The 14,501-nt window shown below is 41.0% G+C and overlaps 2 protein-coding genes across 3 annotated transcripts in view; both read right to left on the minus strand.

Moving 5' to 3' along the window:
* cwc22 (CWC22 spliceosome associated protein homolog) overlaps window positions 1-7,002 on the minus strand; it is a 20,330-nt gene extending 13,328 nt beyond the window's left edge. The window contains exons 1-12 of the mRNA XM_008432916.1: window positions 6,917-7,002; window positions 5,619-5,677; window positions 5,329-5,537; window positions 4,783-5,132; window positions 3,687-3,941; window positions 3,357-3,485; window positions 3,025-3,193; window positions 2,014-2,067; window positions 1,760-1,895; window positions 482-688; window positions 342-404; window positions 166-261 (exon numbers count right to left, since the gene is read on the minus strand). Coding sequence (XP_008431138.1) covers window positions 166-261; window positions 342-404; window positions 482-688; window positions 1,760-1,895; window positions 2,014-2,067; window positions 3,025-3,193; window positions 3,357-3,485; window positions 3,687-3,941; window positions 4,783-5,132; window positions 5,329-5,537; window positions 5,619-5,673 — 1,723 coding nt within the window. The 5' untranslated portion in view covers window positions 5,674-5,677; window positions 6,917-7,002. The remainder of the gene's footprint in view (window positions 1-165; window positions 262-341; window positions 405-481; window positions 689-1,759; window positions 1,896-2,013; window positions 2,068-3,024; window positions 3,194-3,356; window positions 3,486-3,686; window positions 3,942-4,782; window positions 5,133-5,328; window positions 5,538-5,618; window positions 5,678-6,916) is intronic.
* A 1,136-nt stretch (window positions 7,003-8,138) lies between these two features.
* The window catches only part of itprid2 (ITPR interacting domain containing 2), a 41,165-nt gene continuing 34,802 nt past the window's right edge, over window positions 8,139-14,501 (minus strand). The window contains exons 16-22 of one of the 2 annotated variants that reach the window (XM_008432928.2): window positions 11,766-13,328; window positions 11,528-11,587; window positions 11,265-11,389; window positions 11,046-11,172; window positions 10,884-10,949; window positions 10,453-10,782; window positions 8,139-10,360 (exon numbers count right to left, since the gene is read on the minus strand). In XM_008432928.2, the coding sequence (XP_008431150.1) occupies window positions 10,253-10,360; window positions 10,453-10,782; window positions 10,884-10,949; window positions 11,046-11,172; window positions 11,265-11,389; window positions 11,528-11,587; window positions 11,766-13,328 (2,379 nt within the window). In that variant the 3' untranslated portion in view covers window positions 8,139-10,252. The remainder of the gene's footprint in view (window positions 10,361-10,452; window positions 10,783-10,883; window positions 10,950-11,045; window positions 11,173-11,264; window positions 11,390-11,527; window positions 11,588-11,765; window positions 13,329-14,501) is intronic. The other variant, XM_008432937.2, reaches the window with a different exon arrangement.

Here is a 14,501-nt window from a genome sequence, read left to right on the forward strand (position 1 = left end):
TTTCCTTTAAATATGGAGTTTAAAACTGCAGACGCCTAAATCCTAAACCCAAAAATATAACAATGACTAGAACAAAATAATTTAAAGCTCTTATCTATATCATTTCAATATTGTTAGGATAGCCTTTAATTAAAAATGGCAGTGACTTCTCTTCGTTAATCTTACCTTCTCCCGCTTCCTCGTTCTCGTCCTCCTCCTCATCTTCGTCGTCGCTGCCATCCCCCTCCTCTCCTGAATCGCTGCTGCCTTCATCCAGGATGTCTGACAGAAGAACACAGCTGATTAGTCAAACTGCRGCAGAGGCCACTGTGAACTGGACTCAAACTGAAGGGCGTTCTCACCTCTCTTGATGGTTTTGTATTTCTCCTCGTTCTCTAGGAAGTCTGGGTCCAACTTGAACACGTCTATGTGAACACACAAACACCGATAATGTTTACACACACACACATCTAGATGAAGCCAYCCTTTCTCTGCATCTTACTGAGGATATCCTCTGGGTTGTACTCGTCATCCAGCGGCAGCATGTGGGTGAACTGGTCGTCCTCGTCCACCAGGTCCAGGCCTTCAGGGATGACGGGGTGATCTTTGAAACCGTCTTTCCTGATGGCAAACATTACCTCGATCATGTACTGGACCCTTTTGTCAATGGACGATTCRTGGAGGATATTCCTGAGACGCTCAAATATGGCTGCAAGAAAGAAAGGGAGACGTTTTCAGTTTAAATATTCAGCAGGTTTTAAGATTAAAACTCTGCAATTGAAAGCAGAAATGGACAGATGACAGGATCCCTATACATTTTTCCATGTAAAAATTCCATATTGTTCCCAGACTTCCTAGTCGKTTGAGTTCACATTAAAACGTAAGATAATCTCGTGCCTATACATTTATRGGGAATATTTCTACAACTTGCTGCCCTTAAGTAATTAATCTGCAAAAACTTGAAGGAAGGAGGATCAAAAGGAGAGAAAGAAAGGAAGTGGACAAGGAAGGATGGAGGCAGGGCTGAAARAACACAATAAAGAGGGACTTTTAAAGAAAAGAAGGACACAAAGAAGGAATTATTGAAAGAAGGATGGAGACAAAAAGGACAAAACAAATATGGCATGTGCAAGGACAAGGAGGAGGAGGAAAGGATACAAGAATGGAAGAAAAAAGGCACAGAAAGGATAGACGGCAAGGAAAAGACAGGAGAAAGGAAAAAAGTATGTAAGGAAAGATATGAGAAGGAAAAGGAACGGATGAATGGACGTTTGAAAAAACAAAGGGAGGACACAGCTTTCAGAGAACAAGGAGAGATAAAGAAAAAAAAGTTTGGAAACAGAAACATTTCCCAATCTGCTTTTAGCCATTGATGATAGATTTTAGATCTGAAAAGTAGTGAAAAAATGAAATTCCTGACTTTTCCAGACCTTGCGATAATGGAAAAACAAATGGACTGAGGATGGAAGGATGGGTGGACAAATGGACCGATTATTGAATGCATGTTGAACAAAAGGATAGACGGAAGATAATAAAACAGACGGATCAACGGCTTATCAACAACAGAACAACAATTAAAGCCTGAAAACGCAAATACTTCCAGACTATTTTCTTTTTACTTATCCGGGCCTGGAAAACACCTGAATCAGSTTGCATGTTATTCTGCGCTGTGTTGGAACCCTGGTACATCTAAACCAGGGTTTAGATGGTACATCTAGATGTACCATCGTATCATCTTTAAGCAGATGATACGACGTCAACAGCTGCTGATGGAGTGTACCATTGATTCCACGGGGTGAGACCTCGGTCAGCTTGAGTCCACACTCCTTGAGGAAAGAGATGGCAACCTCCACGCTGTCGTCAGTCGGACGCTCCAGCAGCAGAGTGAGCATCTCCAAACACAAAACCTCGTGGGCCTGAGGGAGGAGCAGAGTGAGAGATGCAACACGAACTCACACACACACACAAACGACCACATTTGGACGTCGAYACTCGAACTGCATGACAGCACAGGAAGGAGAAATCAGGACCTACCACGTTCTGGTTGATGAGATGAGCCACGAACTTTGAGGCCGTCAGGCACTGTTGCTGTAGGAAGACGCTTTAATGAACAACTTTTTCCAAAACCATTAAACATTACAAAGCATTAAGTTTTACAATGAGAGCGAAAAGCGTTCCTCTGCTGAATTATCTCCTTTAAAGAGGGAACAGATTGTACAAATTTCGACAGCAGCACATGGAAACACATTCTGGGTTATGTTTAAAAGCTTCCTCCTCTGCCAGCTATGTCTCTCATTTAGCTCCAGATCCTTCTCCGCWCAGTAATTTGGACTCGCATCGCCTCCACCTGTTCATGTTGGAAAACTTCCACCTCTGGGAACAAAGGTGAATCTGTCACATTCAAACTGCTCATTCACTCGAAAACCACTTCTCTGAAAGGACACGTTTGCTATCTTTAGGCCTCTGAATGAATTCACCTGAAAGAGCATTTAAACTAGACACCAACTGAATAAAACATTACTGAGAAGGGTCACAAGTAGGGCTGCAAATGACTATCATTTTAATTACTGATTAACCAATCGATTTTTTWAAATKAATACTTTAAGACAGTAAAAGGTGCTTAATATGAGATTTTTTTTTCTCAGACTTTGAAGCAGGTGAAGCTAAAACAGCCATTTGATGCCCTCTGGATAGAACAGATTTGAAGGAAAAGGGATTGTTTWTTCATCTTCAATGCAAAATATATGTATATTTTTTGTGCAGTTTTGGTTTAATATCTGCAAAGAAATTAAACCAAATTACTATTTCGATTACTAAATCGATTAATYGATTACTAAACCGATTAATCACAATTAATTTKATTAATCGTTTCAGTCCTACAGGGATCACAAGTAGGGGAAGCCACTAAAGATCATCACTACATTTAAGCATGCAATTTAAAAACCCAAAATTTCCAAAAACGTTTATTACTTCCCCACAAAAGATTTTTTTTAAAAGCCAGAAATATAATAGGTTATTATTCCTTGAAGCCTGACTGACGGGTACCTTGAGGTTGCGCCGGTAGCTCCTCCTGAAGCTCAAGACGAGGCGTTTAAGGATCAGCTCKCCGATCTGTGGGAACTTTGAGTTGATGATGGCCACGACGGAAGCGTACACATGAGTGAAGATGGGCGAAGCTGCTTGGGCCTGCAGCACTGAMCGAGCCAGAAGGCCCCTAGCAGACAGACGGAGGAGCAGCCGAAAAGTTACAGCATACAAACGACAAACCTCTTTCTGCTTCTTATCACATCATCAGCTGTTCTACACCTAGGAAATATTTGGAAAATTAAAAAAATAAACCAGAATTTGCATTAGTGTACAATTAAATAATTGCTCACCTTCCCCTGACGACGTTTTCCTGCAGCAGCTCCTGGATGATGTTCACAATGTTGGACACGTTGACTTTGTTGATCAAACCGTTGATGGACTTCTTCAGAGCCTCCCAGCTCATCCTCTGATAGGCCAGGCTGTGCAAAAGGGCGGGGCATCAGTGATTATGCAATGTCAACGGTTAGAGATAATTGATGCCAGCAGCAGTCTGCCGTTCAACTTGATTCAACAAACTTTGAAACAAAAGTACCACAAGACAAACAGTAAAAGAGGTTTGTAGTTTTTTTGTMAGACTAATCAACAATCAGGAGGTGTAAGAGGAACAAACCCAATCTTACCTGCTCTTGTCTGTGATCTGCTGTTGCATCATGCGCAGTTTGGCCGGCGGGATGTAAGCACCGCCGGTCCTCGTCAGGATCGGGTCCAGCTCCTCTTTCTTCTTCTTGACCGGTGGCTCTTCGCCGGCGGCTGGCTCCTTGTCCGCTGGAGGGGAGCCAGAGCGGCCCCGCCTCCTGCGTTCTGAGTCTTCATCTCTGTTGGCTCGCCGATCAAAACGTCTGTCCCTGTCGTCGCGTCGGTCGTCGTAGCGATCTCTGAACGCAGATGAAAGGAGGAGTTTTTAGGTTATTTTAAAAAGGCAGAGACGCAAACTGGAACCTTACTTGGTGCTTTTGAAATGTTCTTTTTGCAAATTGCAGAGGAACATAGCACACTACTGGAGCATGTTTCTCACCAGAAACGGTGAACTTCACTTAGACTGACTGGTTTTCTGGAACAGAATGAGCTATAGTAGGTTTAGCTGGTTTTATCTGTTGCAAAAACACATTTCAATGTTTGACTCAATCATCTGGTTGTTGATCTGAGATGAAGATGAAAACGCTAAAAGTGGTCATCCTCCTATTTTCTATCTGCTGAGCCACTGACATCGAAGCAAATGCTCAGCATGATGCTGCCATCACCGAGACTAGTGGCACAGTGCGCTTAGGTTTCAAAGTCTCACCTAGATCTTCAGGTTAAGGTTTGACCTTTATTCATTTATAATATTACAACTCCCAAGAAACAGGACTGATACAACAGAGACATCAAAATCTAAAAAATGTCCTTCATTACAGTGACGTGTGTACGTAAACCTTTGACTAGGACTGGTAGCAAATATGCTACAAGCATCAAGAAATTACAGATTCTAGCTTTAAAAAGACATATTTCGCAGATTATTTACTTAGGTCATGTAGTGTTAATATTGTAATAAGTTAATTACACACATAATTTAGATTTTAAGCATGTCATCATGACACAATAATCTCAAAAAAAAATTCCACACCTTCTTGTAAGAGAGATAATAATGTTTTGTTTTATGTTTTGTTGATAGGATTTTGCCAAAGTTGATTGTCATGTTTATAAGTCTGACTGGTACTCTGTGTCTCTGTGTCTTACCGAGYGTAGCGTCTCCTGTCGAAGCGGTCTCTGTTCCGGTCTCTTTCTCTGGATCTGGAACGATCCCGTCCTCTTGACCTGGATCTGTCTCGCCCCTTAGACCTGGATCTTTCCCGTCCTCTTGATCTAGACCGTGATCTTCCCCATTCTCTGGATCTGGACCTTCTTTGTTCCCTGGATCTGGATCTATCCTCTCGGCTTGATCTGGAACCCGACCTTTCATATCCCTTAGAYTTCGATCCGTCTCTCTCTCTGGATTTGGATCGGTTGTTTTCTTTGGACTCGGATCCGTCTTCTTCCCTGGACCGTTTACTCTCTCTAGATGAGGATCTGTCGCGCTCTTTGGACCTCTTTGGAGAAAATCAACATTTAAGTACCATTTCTTCTAACTGGTCAAATAAATCAGAACAATCTAACAGCAGGATGAAATTGAATTACCCTGAGAACATCAGACAAGCAGAAAAACATGCTGCTTTATAAAAAAATGCACTGTGACAAACTTTTAACTTTCTAGCTCATACTGTGGGAAGCTGAAAGTCATCTTACTGGTATTTGTGCCACACTGCTCCTAATCTTCACTAGAGCTCTTTGATGTTCATCATCATCATCACTGCTGCTGCCGTCTGAGCTGCTTGCGGAGGAGCTCTTGGATYTGTTACTGCCCTCTGGAGAGGATTCCTTCTTAGAGCTTCTCTCCCTTGCATTAGCTGGCTGAGGCCCCTGTGCTCCTGGACTGGACTCATCATCTGAAGGTCCTACACACACAGAGAAAGAGCAACACATTTGTTAGATATATAAACTACTGGAAATAAAGGAGACCAAGAAGTAAATGTTACCATTTCTCTCTCTTTGTTTAGGACTGGAGCTTTCACTTCTGACTGGAGAATCCATCCCTCTAGAAATAATAATAAAACAAAGGAACAAATTGAGTGAACACAAAGATTCTGATGAGAACAGCACATTTTGATAATCAGTAACTTCAGRTTTTGGTTTACAGTGACGCCTGTCACAATAAACAATTACCAGTACTCCATTAATCACACGATGAATTAAAAGGAGCTCAATAGTTTCCATTCGGATGATAAACATTTCTTAAAGGGCAATTTTGTTTACAGAGACATCATGATACATTTTTATTGATGTCTTCGGTTGTGTTTTGTTTAATTATTTCCGTTTTATGTAATTTTTTTTGTTGCTGTTTACTTTTATTTTGGGTATTTAAAATATCTTCTGGTTCCATTGTTAAGTGTTATTTGCGAAATTAAAGTGTATTGGCTTGTGAGAGGAAAAATAAAATCATGTTATTATGCCATTATCATAATAATGTTATTATTAATCATAATAACATGATTATTATGATAATGGCATACTTGACAGTTTTGGAATAATTTAAGGGGAAAACAGTTCACTTTTTTGTTTTTTCAGAACTGGACACTTGACTACTACACTCCATAAGCTCCATTGTTAGATTTTTTAAAATTGTTTTTAAGCAATTTAGAACTGATTTGATCTTTAAAATTTCCCTCCTAAGTAATCCAGGTACTCGGCAGCCAAAGATCTAACTACTAATAGTTGGACACTCAAAAGCATTAAAATTAATCTGCTTAGACACACGGAAACATTCAGGTGACAGTGAAAAACACTGATCACTGACATTGGTTATATTTTATATTTAATTTATCGCATCACGTACTTTGGTTTCTCGTTTAATTTTAATCTTATTAAAATAGCCAATTAGAGATACATTATACTACTCAGAATTCCAGTTTTTTTTTTTTTGGCATGTTAAGAAAATTTGCCTAAAGCTGAAGAACAAGGCCAGAAAAGAGACCGGAAATCCATAAATAAGCTTATACACATATGTAATTTGTGAACTAGGGTTACTGTTGGTGACCTACTTAAGCAACAACAACATCAGTACCTAAATAAATAATCCCAGAAGACGGGAATTGTTTTATCCTCATGTATATTTGTGTGAGCTAATGCTAGCTTCTACGCTAACTCTACCCGATTTGTAAAAACAAGCTAAAGTAGCGCTAGCATAAAATTCTGCGGTTGAAACCCGTTTATCCYCTGTCTCTGGTTAAACACTAATACTTTACTTAAAGTTTAAAGTCTCTAAATAATGTCTTACCGTTGCCGTTTTGAGACGTATTTAAATCAGTGTCGTTTTGTGGCGGAAAACGTTGCGCTGTAAACAGCAACCTCTTCCGGGTTAAAAACTGCTTCCGGATTTCACATTAAAAGTTTCCAAGAAACAAAATATTTTTGGAGATGCAGCGATTTGTACTTGAAATATTGAGCCAAGTAAAGCAAATTGTGGAAAAGGAATGAAAAATAAATAAATGTAAAGAAATATAAATTTAAGAGTTGACGTGTTAAAAAAACTATAAATGTCAGACAAAGATAATGTGAGTAGTGAGTGTAAAATTAGCTCATAAATTGGGAAAAGAGAAGGATAAATACGAGTTGTATTAACATTTTATACAACTAGCATGKATTAAGCATTATGATAAAACAAAAACGACTAAGCTTAATTCATTTATATAAAATGCATACAATACCAAACTAAAAGACGCCATACACCTAGAAAGCTAATGGCTTTTGAGACAGGCATTGTTTCAAAGAAAAAATATATAATGTATTGAGTATTTGTTTTATTAAAATATGCCATGTTGATAAAGATCCATATATTTCTCAGTAATACATTTTTTCACAGCAATCAAATCTCTTATGCATGTACCCAAACATGCATACTGGAGAACATACAGAGACCCTGGACAGGTTTAAAGCTCAGTCTTGGCTATTTTACCTTAAAAGTTAAAATATTTAATCTTAATATTTTCCAATTGAAATTAGTTCAAAAAACACCTTGCAATCTTTACAGGTGAACTATTGCCCAAACTTTCTACTTGAAACATACAATTTTAGACTATTACAAGATGTTGCAGCTTTCAGTTCAATTATTTCTTCTTTGTCTTTTTACTTGCGACTAACCAGTTTGAATTCTTACTTAGATTTTAACAGGTTTCTGTTAAAATTTAAATTGGTTTAATACTTCTGCTCATTTTAACATTTAAAGTAGTTTCAAGATTTTTGCTTCATTTCTGTTTTTCAGTTAGTTAATTACTGCAACCACAATGCAGATTTTGAACMAAAATGCCAATTGTATAGTTTTGACTTATTCTATTTTACTTTAATTTACAGGGTCCATTTAAGACTCATTTCCTGCATAAATAAAACACCACATTATAGATGTAAGTTGACATGTCCTGCAAATGATTTTGTTAATAAAAACACATTAAATTCATTAACACAGTTAAGTAAAAAGTAAAATGCAAGCACTCTCACACGTGTTCGTACTGAAAATAAATACATCTTTATTATCATCTCTACAGTGACCCCTCCCTACATCAGACTTAGGACACAATACAAAATACACATCATCATCATTATAATTAGTAGACATGGACAGAAATTTATAACCACCAACATTCAGACAGTAAAGTGTGATTAAGAGTGGATTCTTGATCTAAATGTAATAAACTGTGTTTCTCCAGCAGATTTGCGTTTGTGAACATAACTGCAGGCTGAAAAAGTTGAAGCGTTCACATTCATGGAAGAATGCATTAAGGTCCCATAATAACACCTGAGCCAGCTTAACATGCTGTAGAACCATAGTAAATGTGACTGAGGACTCCGTTTTGAAATGGTAAGCAATTTTTAAGCTTCACTTTAAAGTTTACACAAATTCTCCCAACACAGCTCTGCTCTCAGCAAACAAATGCAATTTTGCGCACAGATTTGAACAGCTATTGTCCAAATAAGATGAGGGGGGAAAAAACAAAAAAAGTTAGGAGGTCTCCTATTGACAGTTCCCTCAGCCAATCACATTCAACTTACACATGTACAGACTGTCTTTCTAAATTTATCGACTGTTCAAAAACCCGCGAGGCACCACACAAGCTTTAATGCTTTAAAGACAAAAACAAAAAACAAACAAAAAAAACTAGGTAGTATTGAACATAATGTCATCAAGCGGTTCTGCTGGTTCTGTGGAGTTTTCTGTATTAGAGGCCTCTGAAATGTTTGCAAACAAAAACCTAAAAAAAAAACAAAAAAAACCAACCTCAAAACATATTCAATGTGTTCACATTATTGCATGCATTTTTCATCCAAGTGAAACCAACATGCTAACGCTCCAAAAGCTGAAGAAGGCTCTTCCATCCGAGCAGTTGACACATAGTCATCCTCATCCCTTCAACCTACCAAAACCTCTGACCTTTAACCCTCAGCATCTCCCAGCAACGCACGCAGATCACTTTCTTTATCCCGCAAACCATGGGCTTTAAACTGCCCAACGGAGCATATTTCAGGAAATTTAATGCAGGTTGATGATGGTTTTTTTTTTTTGGGGGATGGTGCAGAGAAAAATGTCAGAATCAGAATGGAATGTTTATTTTCTGCTCATCAGTTCATAGATGTATCCCATTTTATCTTGTGAGCATAAACTGGCTGAAGCAACAGTGTTTTGCATAAGGTGACTTAAAGGCGGCGACTGAAGCAGACGCATGATGAGGGTGATGGCGATGAGGATGATTATGCATCAAATTCCTCAATAAAACTGGTTTTCCTAAGGTGAAATGTGCATGGAATGAGGGGGGGGAATACAAAAACGCTCACAGCGAGTCTGAGAAAGACTGAACAATGCAAACTTTCACAAAAATGTCCATTAAGACAATTTAAGAAGATATTAAGAGATGTTAGAGATGGTAAAGACTCAATTCATAGCTCGTGTTCTCCTTTAGGTTATTCAACATCTGTCTGAATAATTTTTACCTSTACCTCGACAGGAATTTCAGTAAGATCTGATTTATTTTCCAACTGCTGTTTTATTTGGTGGTAAATAAACATAAATATGATTGTATGAACTGGATATGGAATCTAAGGAGCTAATGACTAATCATAAAAAAAACAAACAAGTTGAGGAAAAACATGTTGAAGTTAAATTAACATTAAACTGTTTGGCTAGAGGCACAGATATAGGAGACAGATCTTTAAAATGAATGCAACTGAAAGAAAACAGGAAGTATTGCGTTGCTATTRTTGTACAAGATGCTGTTTGTAGTGGTGATTCTAGATGCAGTACTCATGGTATTAGTGGCAGTAGTGGTAGCTGAATTGTCAGGGATGCTGATTACAGCATTTTTATACATAAAGAAGAAGAAAAAGAAGCAGAAARAGAGGTGATAAGTTGAGAAATTTTCACTGATGCTCCAAGAAAGTGGAAGCCTCTCCCATCTGCAGCAGGGTTTTTCAGATGGCTCATCAGTGTTACCAACATACAGTGTCACAAGCACATAGTGTTGCACAGTGTTACTCGGGTGTACAGTGTTAAAGACAGGCAGTGGTTTTTGTTCAGGTCCTGGTTGATAAATGCTGCCGGGTGGGTGGGCGGCGTTCTGCCAGTCTACATGGGCTGTTGCCGGGCAGAAAAGGTTGAGCCCTGTGGAGACGCAGCAGCTAGCAGCTCGTTGTAGATCTCCCGTCGGACCTCCTGGGCCACGCTCTCTCGGATCTAGAAGAAAAAAAAAATAAGATGCAGAAATGCTGAAACYGTGGAACTGCCATCCAAGAAAAACTCCAATCGTTCCAAGCCATCACTTTTACCTCTCTAATAAGCTGTTGAAAGTTGTCAGGTCTAAATTTCCCRGCCTCTCTTTCCCTATCCGGTGCCTCGTGTTCTTCTCCTTTTTCTGTCTCTACCTCTTCACTGTCTCTCTGACCCTCCTCTGCCTCCTCGGTGTGTGCGTTAGGTCGAGCAGGCGGGGCCGGTGTTATGTTGATTGATGCACGATACACTCCTYGACTCTGCTTGCCATCGTCTCCCTCCCCTCTGACCGGACTGGGCGAGCGGGTGGACGGGACGCTGGAGGGGCCACGGCCTCCGTAGCAAAGCTCTGATTGGAGGAAAAACTGCTCTCTGAGGAGGTCTGACACCTGGACAGTCAGGAAATCAGACAGAAAAGGCAGAATAGTCAGTCAAGCACGAAATGTTTTTGTCTTCATATCAGGGATTGAGAGTTATTTTGTGTGCTGACCGGCTCCATGGCTCTCAGTGCAGAGGCGGTGGACAGGCTGTCTACGCTGCCCTCTCTATGAAGACCCTGAGAAGAACAAGATATGCAGGTGATGCTTGTGGACACAACCCATCTCAAGGCCCAGTTTAGAATGTGTAACATATGTTTATTAAACTTCTGTACACATGTTCTCACTCTGAGGTTCGAGTGCGGCGTCAGCTCCATCAATCTGTCCTCCAGCTGTTGCTCCAGCTCCTGGAGTTCCTCTCTGACTTGTGACCTCAGRGACTGAAGCTGCTCTGCCTCCATCCTGCAAAACAAGCAAAAGAAAAACAAAAAAACACAAAGTCATGAAYAGAAGGAAGCAGCCAGGTTACTTCCGTGTTTGTTTCTGAGAGTCACCTGTCAACGGGACTCAGGTGCTTGTAAACGACGGCCTGTTGGCGCATGATCGACAGCTCCAGGTCCATCATCTGATTGCGGAACATGTTCAGACTGCGTCTCTTCTGCTGGAACTCTGCCACAGACTGAAAGCAAAGATTCACAGCTTAAAGTATTCTTATAGTRTTCCTGTAATTGGCAATTCTTGCCTTAAATGATCTAATTCACAGAAAGCTATTTATATTCCTTTTTTTTTTTTTAAGAAAAAGAGACATAAAATATACCTGCTGGCTGGTTGCAGCTGCTCTGAGCTCACCAAACAAATCAGGAGAACTGATCCGGCTCTGGAGGAGGAAATAAAGTTAATGAGAAAAAAGGCAACAAACTAATATATGTTATGTTAAAGCAAGAGGAGAGAAAGCTACGATTGGTAAATGTACAACCCATGGCTGTAATGTGACACTAGTGTACAKGAACTAAGTTATTCTTTAGACAAACAGTCRATGACTGAGGAGGACCAACCTGACTGAGACTCTGAACCGTTCCCCTGATCTCRTGCAGAACCTTCCTCAGCTGCATCTCKGTGCTGGACGGGCTTCGTCCTGAACCTRGGGCTGCAACAGGAGAGAGCCCGGGGTGAAGGTGTGTGTACCCGTGTGTACCGTAGTAAGGAGAACCAAACTGRTGCGCCGGAGGAGCAGCAGGGAAAGGCAGTGGATGGCTGAATGAGTATTCTGGTAGGTGCATCGGAGGAGTTCCAGGAAGTAAGCAACCCAGATCGAAGGGTGGAGCTGAGGAGGAGTAAGGCTGATGCAAGTTGATGAAGCTGCCGTGCGGCGGGACTGKGGGGGTTGCAGGCTGGTGCAGACTGGTTAGACTAGAATAGTGATGCACTGGAGGGCTGTGATGTTTAAAACCATAAGGAGGACTGGCGTAGTGGTAAGGAGGATAAGGGTAAGTAGTAGGACTGGGGAAAAGGTTGGGTTCTGAGCCCAGCATTGGAGCATTGTGTYTTGGGAACATCATGCGCCCAGAACCAGCACTTTGCTGGCTTTGGTTGGTGTTCAGCTGGAAGGGGTTKAGTTCATGATTACTGGATGACAGATCGGGAACACTCTGGGTGGTCCAGGAATGGCCCTGGTCTGGGGAGCYGTCAGGGGGAGGACTGGAGCTTTGCAGAGAATAAGACGACCGCAGCAGATGGCGAGGGATGGGTTTAGGAGGAATGGCGTGTGGTGGGTTTTCTTTAGAGCCAGGGTTTATGATCAAAGTGGACACACAGTTGCTTGGCTCCTCTTCCTCTTTCTCCTCATATTCCTTTTGCTCTCCGTCCTCCTGAACGTATTTAATGGAGTACCTGGGTGGGGTACAGAACGCTTGTCCTTGACYGAACTGGATCCTGACAGAGGACACGACTTTAGAAGGTGAGAGRAGGGACAAAGGCAAGGAGGACGACCTTTGCATAGGGATCAAACCACGTCTGCCTATTATTCCTCCGGGGGTTTTGGATGGGTTGTCGATCTGGATGCTCTTGTGCTGGCCCAACATCCTGAGCTGGTTCTGTTTGGCTCTATTCAGTGCTCTAAGAACCGGAGACGTTGGTGCGGAGAGAGCAGAATCAGTCTTTTCCTCAGCTCTCTCTGTGGCTCCTTCTGCATCGATCAGAGTCAGGGGCTCAGTGTGATGTGGCTGTTCTTCTGAAGTCAGCTGATTTTTAGTGTTTCCCATCGCTRGTTGTGGTTCTTGCTCATAAGCAAACGTACTCTGGGTTTGATCTGGTTGTGGTTCCGTGTCTGGATCAGTTCTSTCCTTAATATCCAGTTGCTCCCCTTCCCCTGCGAGTCTGCTCGTGGGAAGGTGGTGAACTGCGTACCGTGGAACCTGCAACAAACTCTCTTCATGTGCCACGTCTTCCATGGAAGTACCACTCTGTTCCTTGGAAGGAGCGGAGGAACCTGCCTCCTCCTCTCTGCCACCCAGAAGCTCAAAAGCAGGCTGGTCAAGCGGCTGAGGTGTGGCTACGTCTTGTGATGGGTGTGACGTCACAGTGGTCTCACTGTCACAGCTGTCACAACTCTCCTGCACCTAGTTAGGAACACATAAAATTCATATTTTAGACATCTGCTGAAAGAGGTACTTAGATCCCAGTACAATACCAATCAACAGTATGTCAACGTAAAAGAAAAAAAAAGTTTATTGCTAGACTGAAGTTGCACCCTCACATTTCTACAATTTGACATAAAAATGTAGTTGTTAATGTAGTAATGTTAATTATTCTTGACAGCAAAGAGAAACTCTCCTGATTTGGTGTTCAAGAATGTCTTTTAATCAATCTGTTCTTGTGTGTCTACAGTAATTACTGCGTCACTGGTCTCATGTCAAGGCCCAGTTCATCTCATAAATCATTCACCCGCCTCTAGAAAAAAGGCCAAGTTAAACCCTCTGTCCTTGGTAGCTATAAACATATCTCCAATTTATAAAATTTTTTAGAGAAGACTGAGGTAAAGCAGGCAACGTCTTCTTTAAATAAAAATATCCTTTTTGATCAATTTTGTTTTGGTTTTCATCTCTTCTCAGCAACTCAAGTGATACTCTGATTCAAATGTCCTGTTGTACTGCTGCATGACTTGATCAGATCATCCTCTATAGGCTGAGGCATCAGTGTACCAGGATCCAGTCTAGAGTTGTTCATKACTGTCTGACTTATCAGTTTCTGGAGCCATTTGAATTTTAAATATGTTTAAGCCTGCTCCATCAAAGCATTCCTATCATGGGATCAGTGCTTTTTTGGTGTAGAGTCTCATTGCACATTTTAGCACCCTTAAAGACATTTTTTATTACTACTAAGGGAATGTTGTTTAAATAATATGTTGCATTTATTACATTGGGTCCTTAAACTATGGTAGTTGCATGGTTCAGAATTGAAGACATACAGATTGGGTTCCACCGTGCCAAGGTTAGGACAAAATTATGTGTTTATTTAATTTAGATTTGACAGAGAGAGGAGGGAGAAGATATGAAGCAAAGGTCCTGAGGTCAGGGGTCGAACACTGGATGACTGCATTGAGGACTTCTAGCCTCTATATGTGGGACATCCGCTTTACTTTTACATCACAGGACGCCCCAAGACTTGATTTTTGTACATTTTCATGCTCCTGCCAGAGCAAAACTCAACATACTGTCAAACTTCTGACTAAGTTGTGCAGGGCCTACTAGCTGCACCCACAAAACAAGGCAAAAAAACMCAAAAAACAAAAC

Source organism: Poecilia reticulata, linkage group LG2 (genome assembly GCF_000633615.1).
Source record: "Poecilia reticulata strain Guanapo linkage group LG2, Guppy_female_1.0+MT, whole genome shotgun sequence".
Classification (NCBI taxonomy): Eukaryota; Metazoa; Chordata; class Actinopteri; order Cyprinodontiformes; family Poeciliidae; genus Poecilia; species Poecilia reticulata.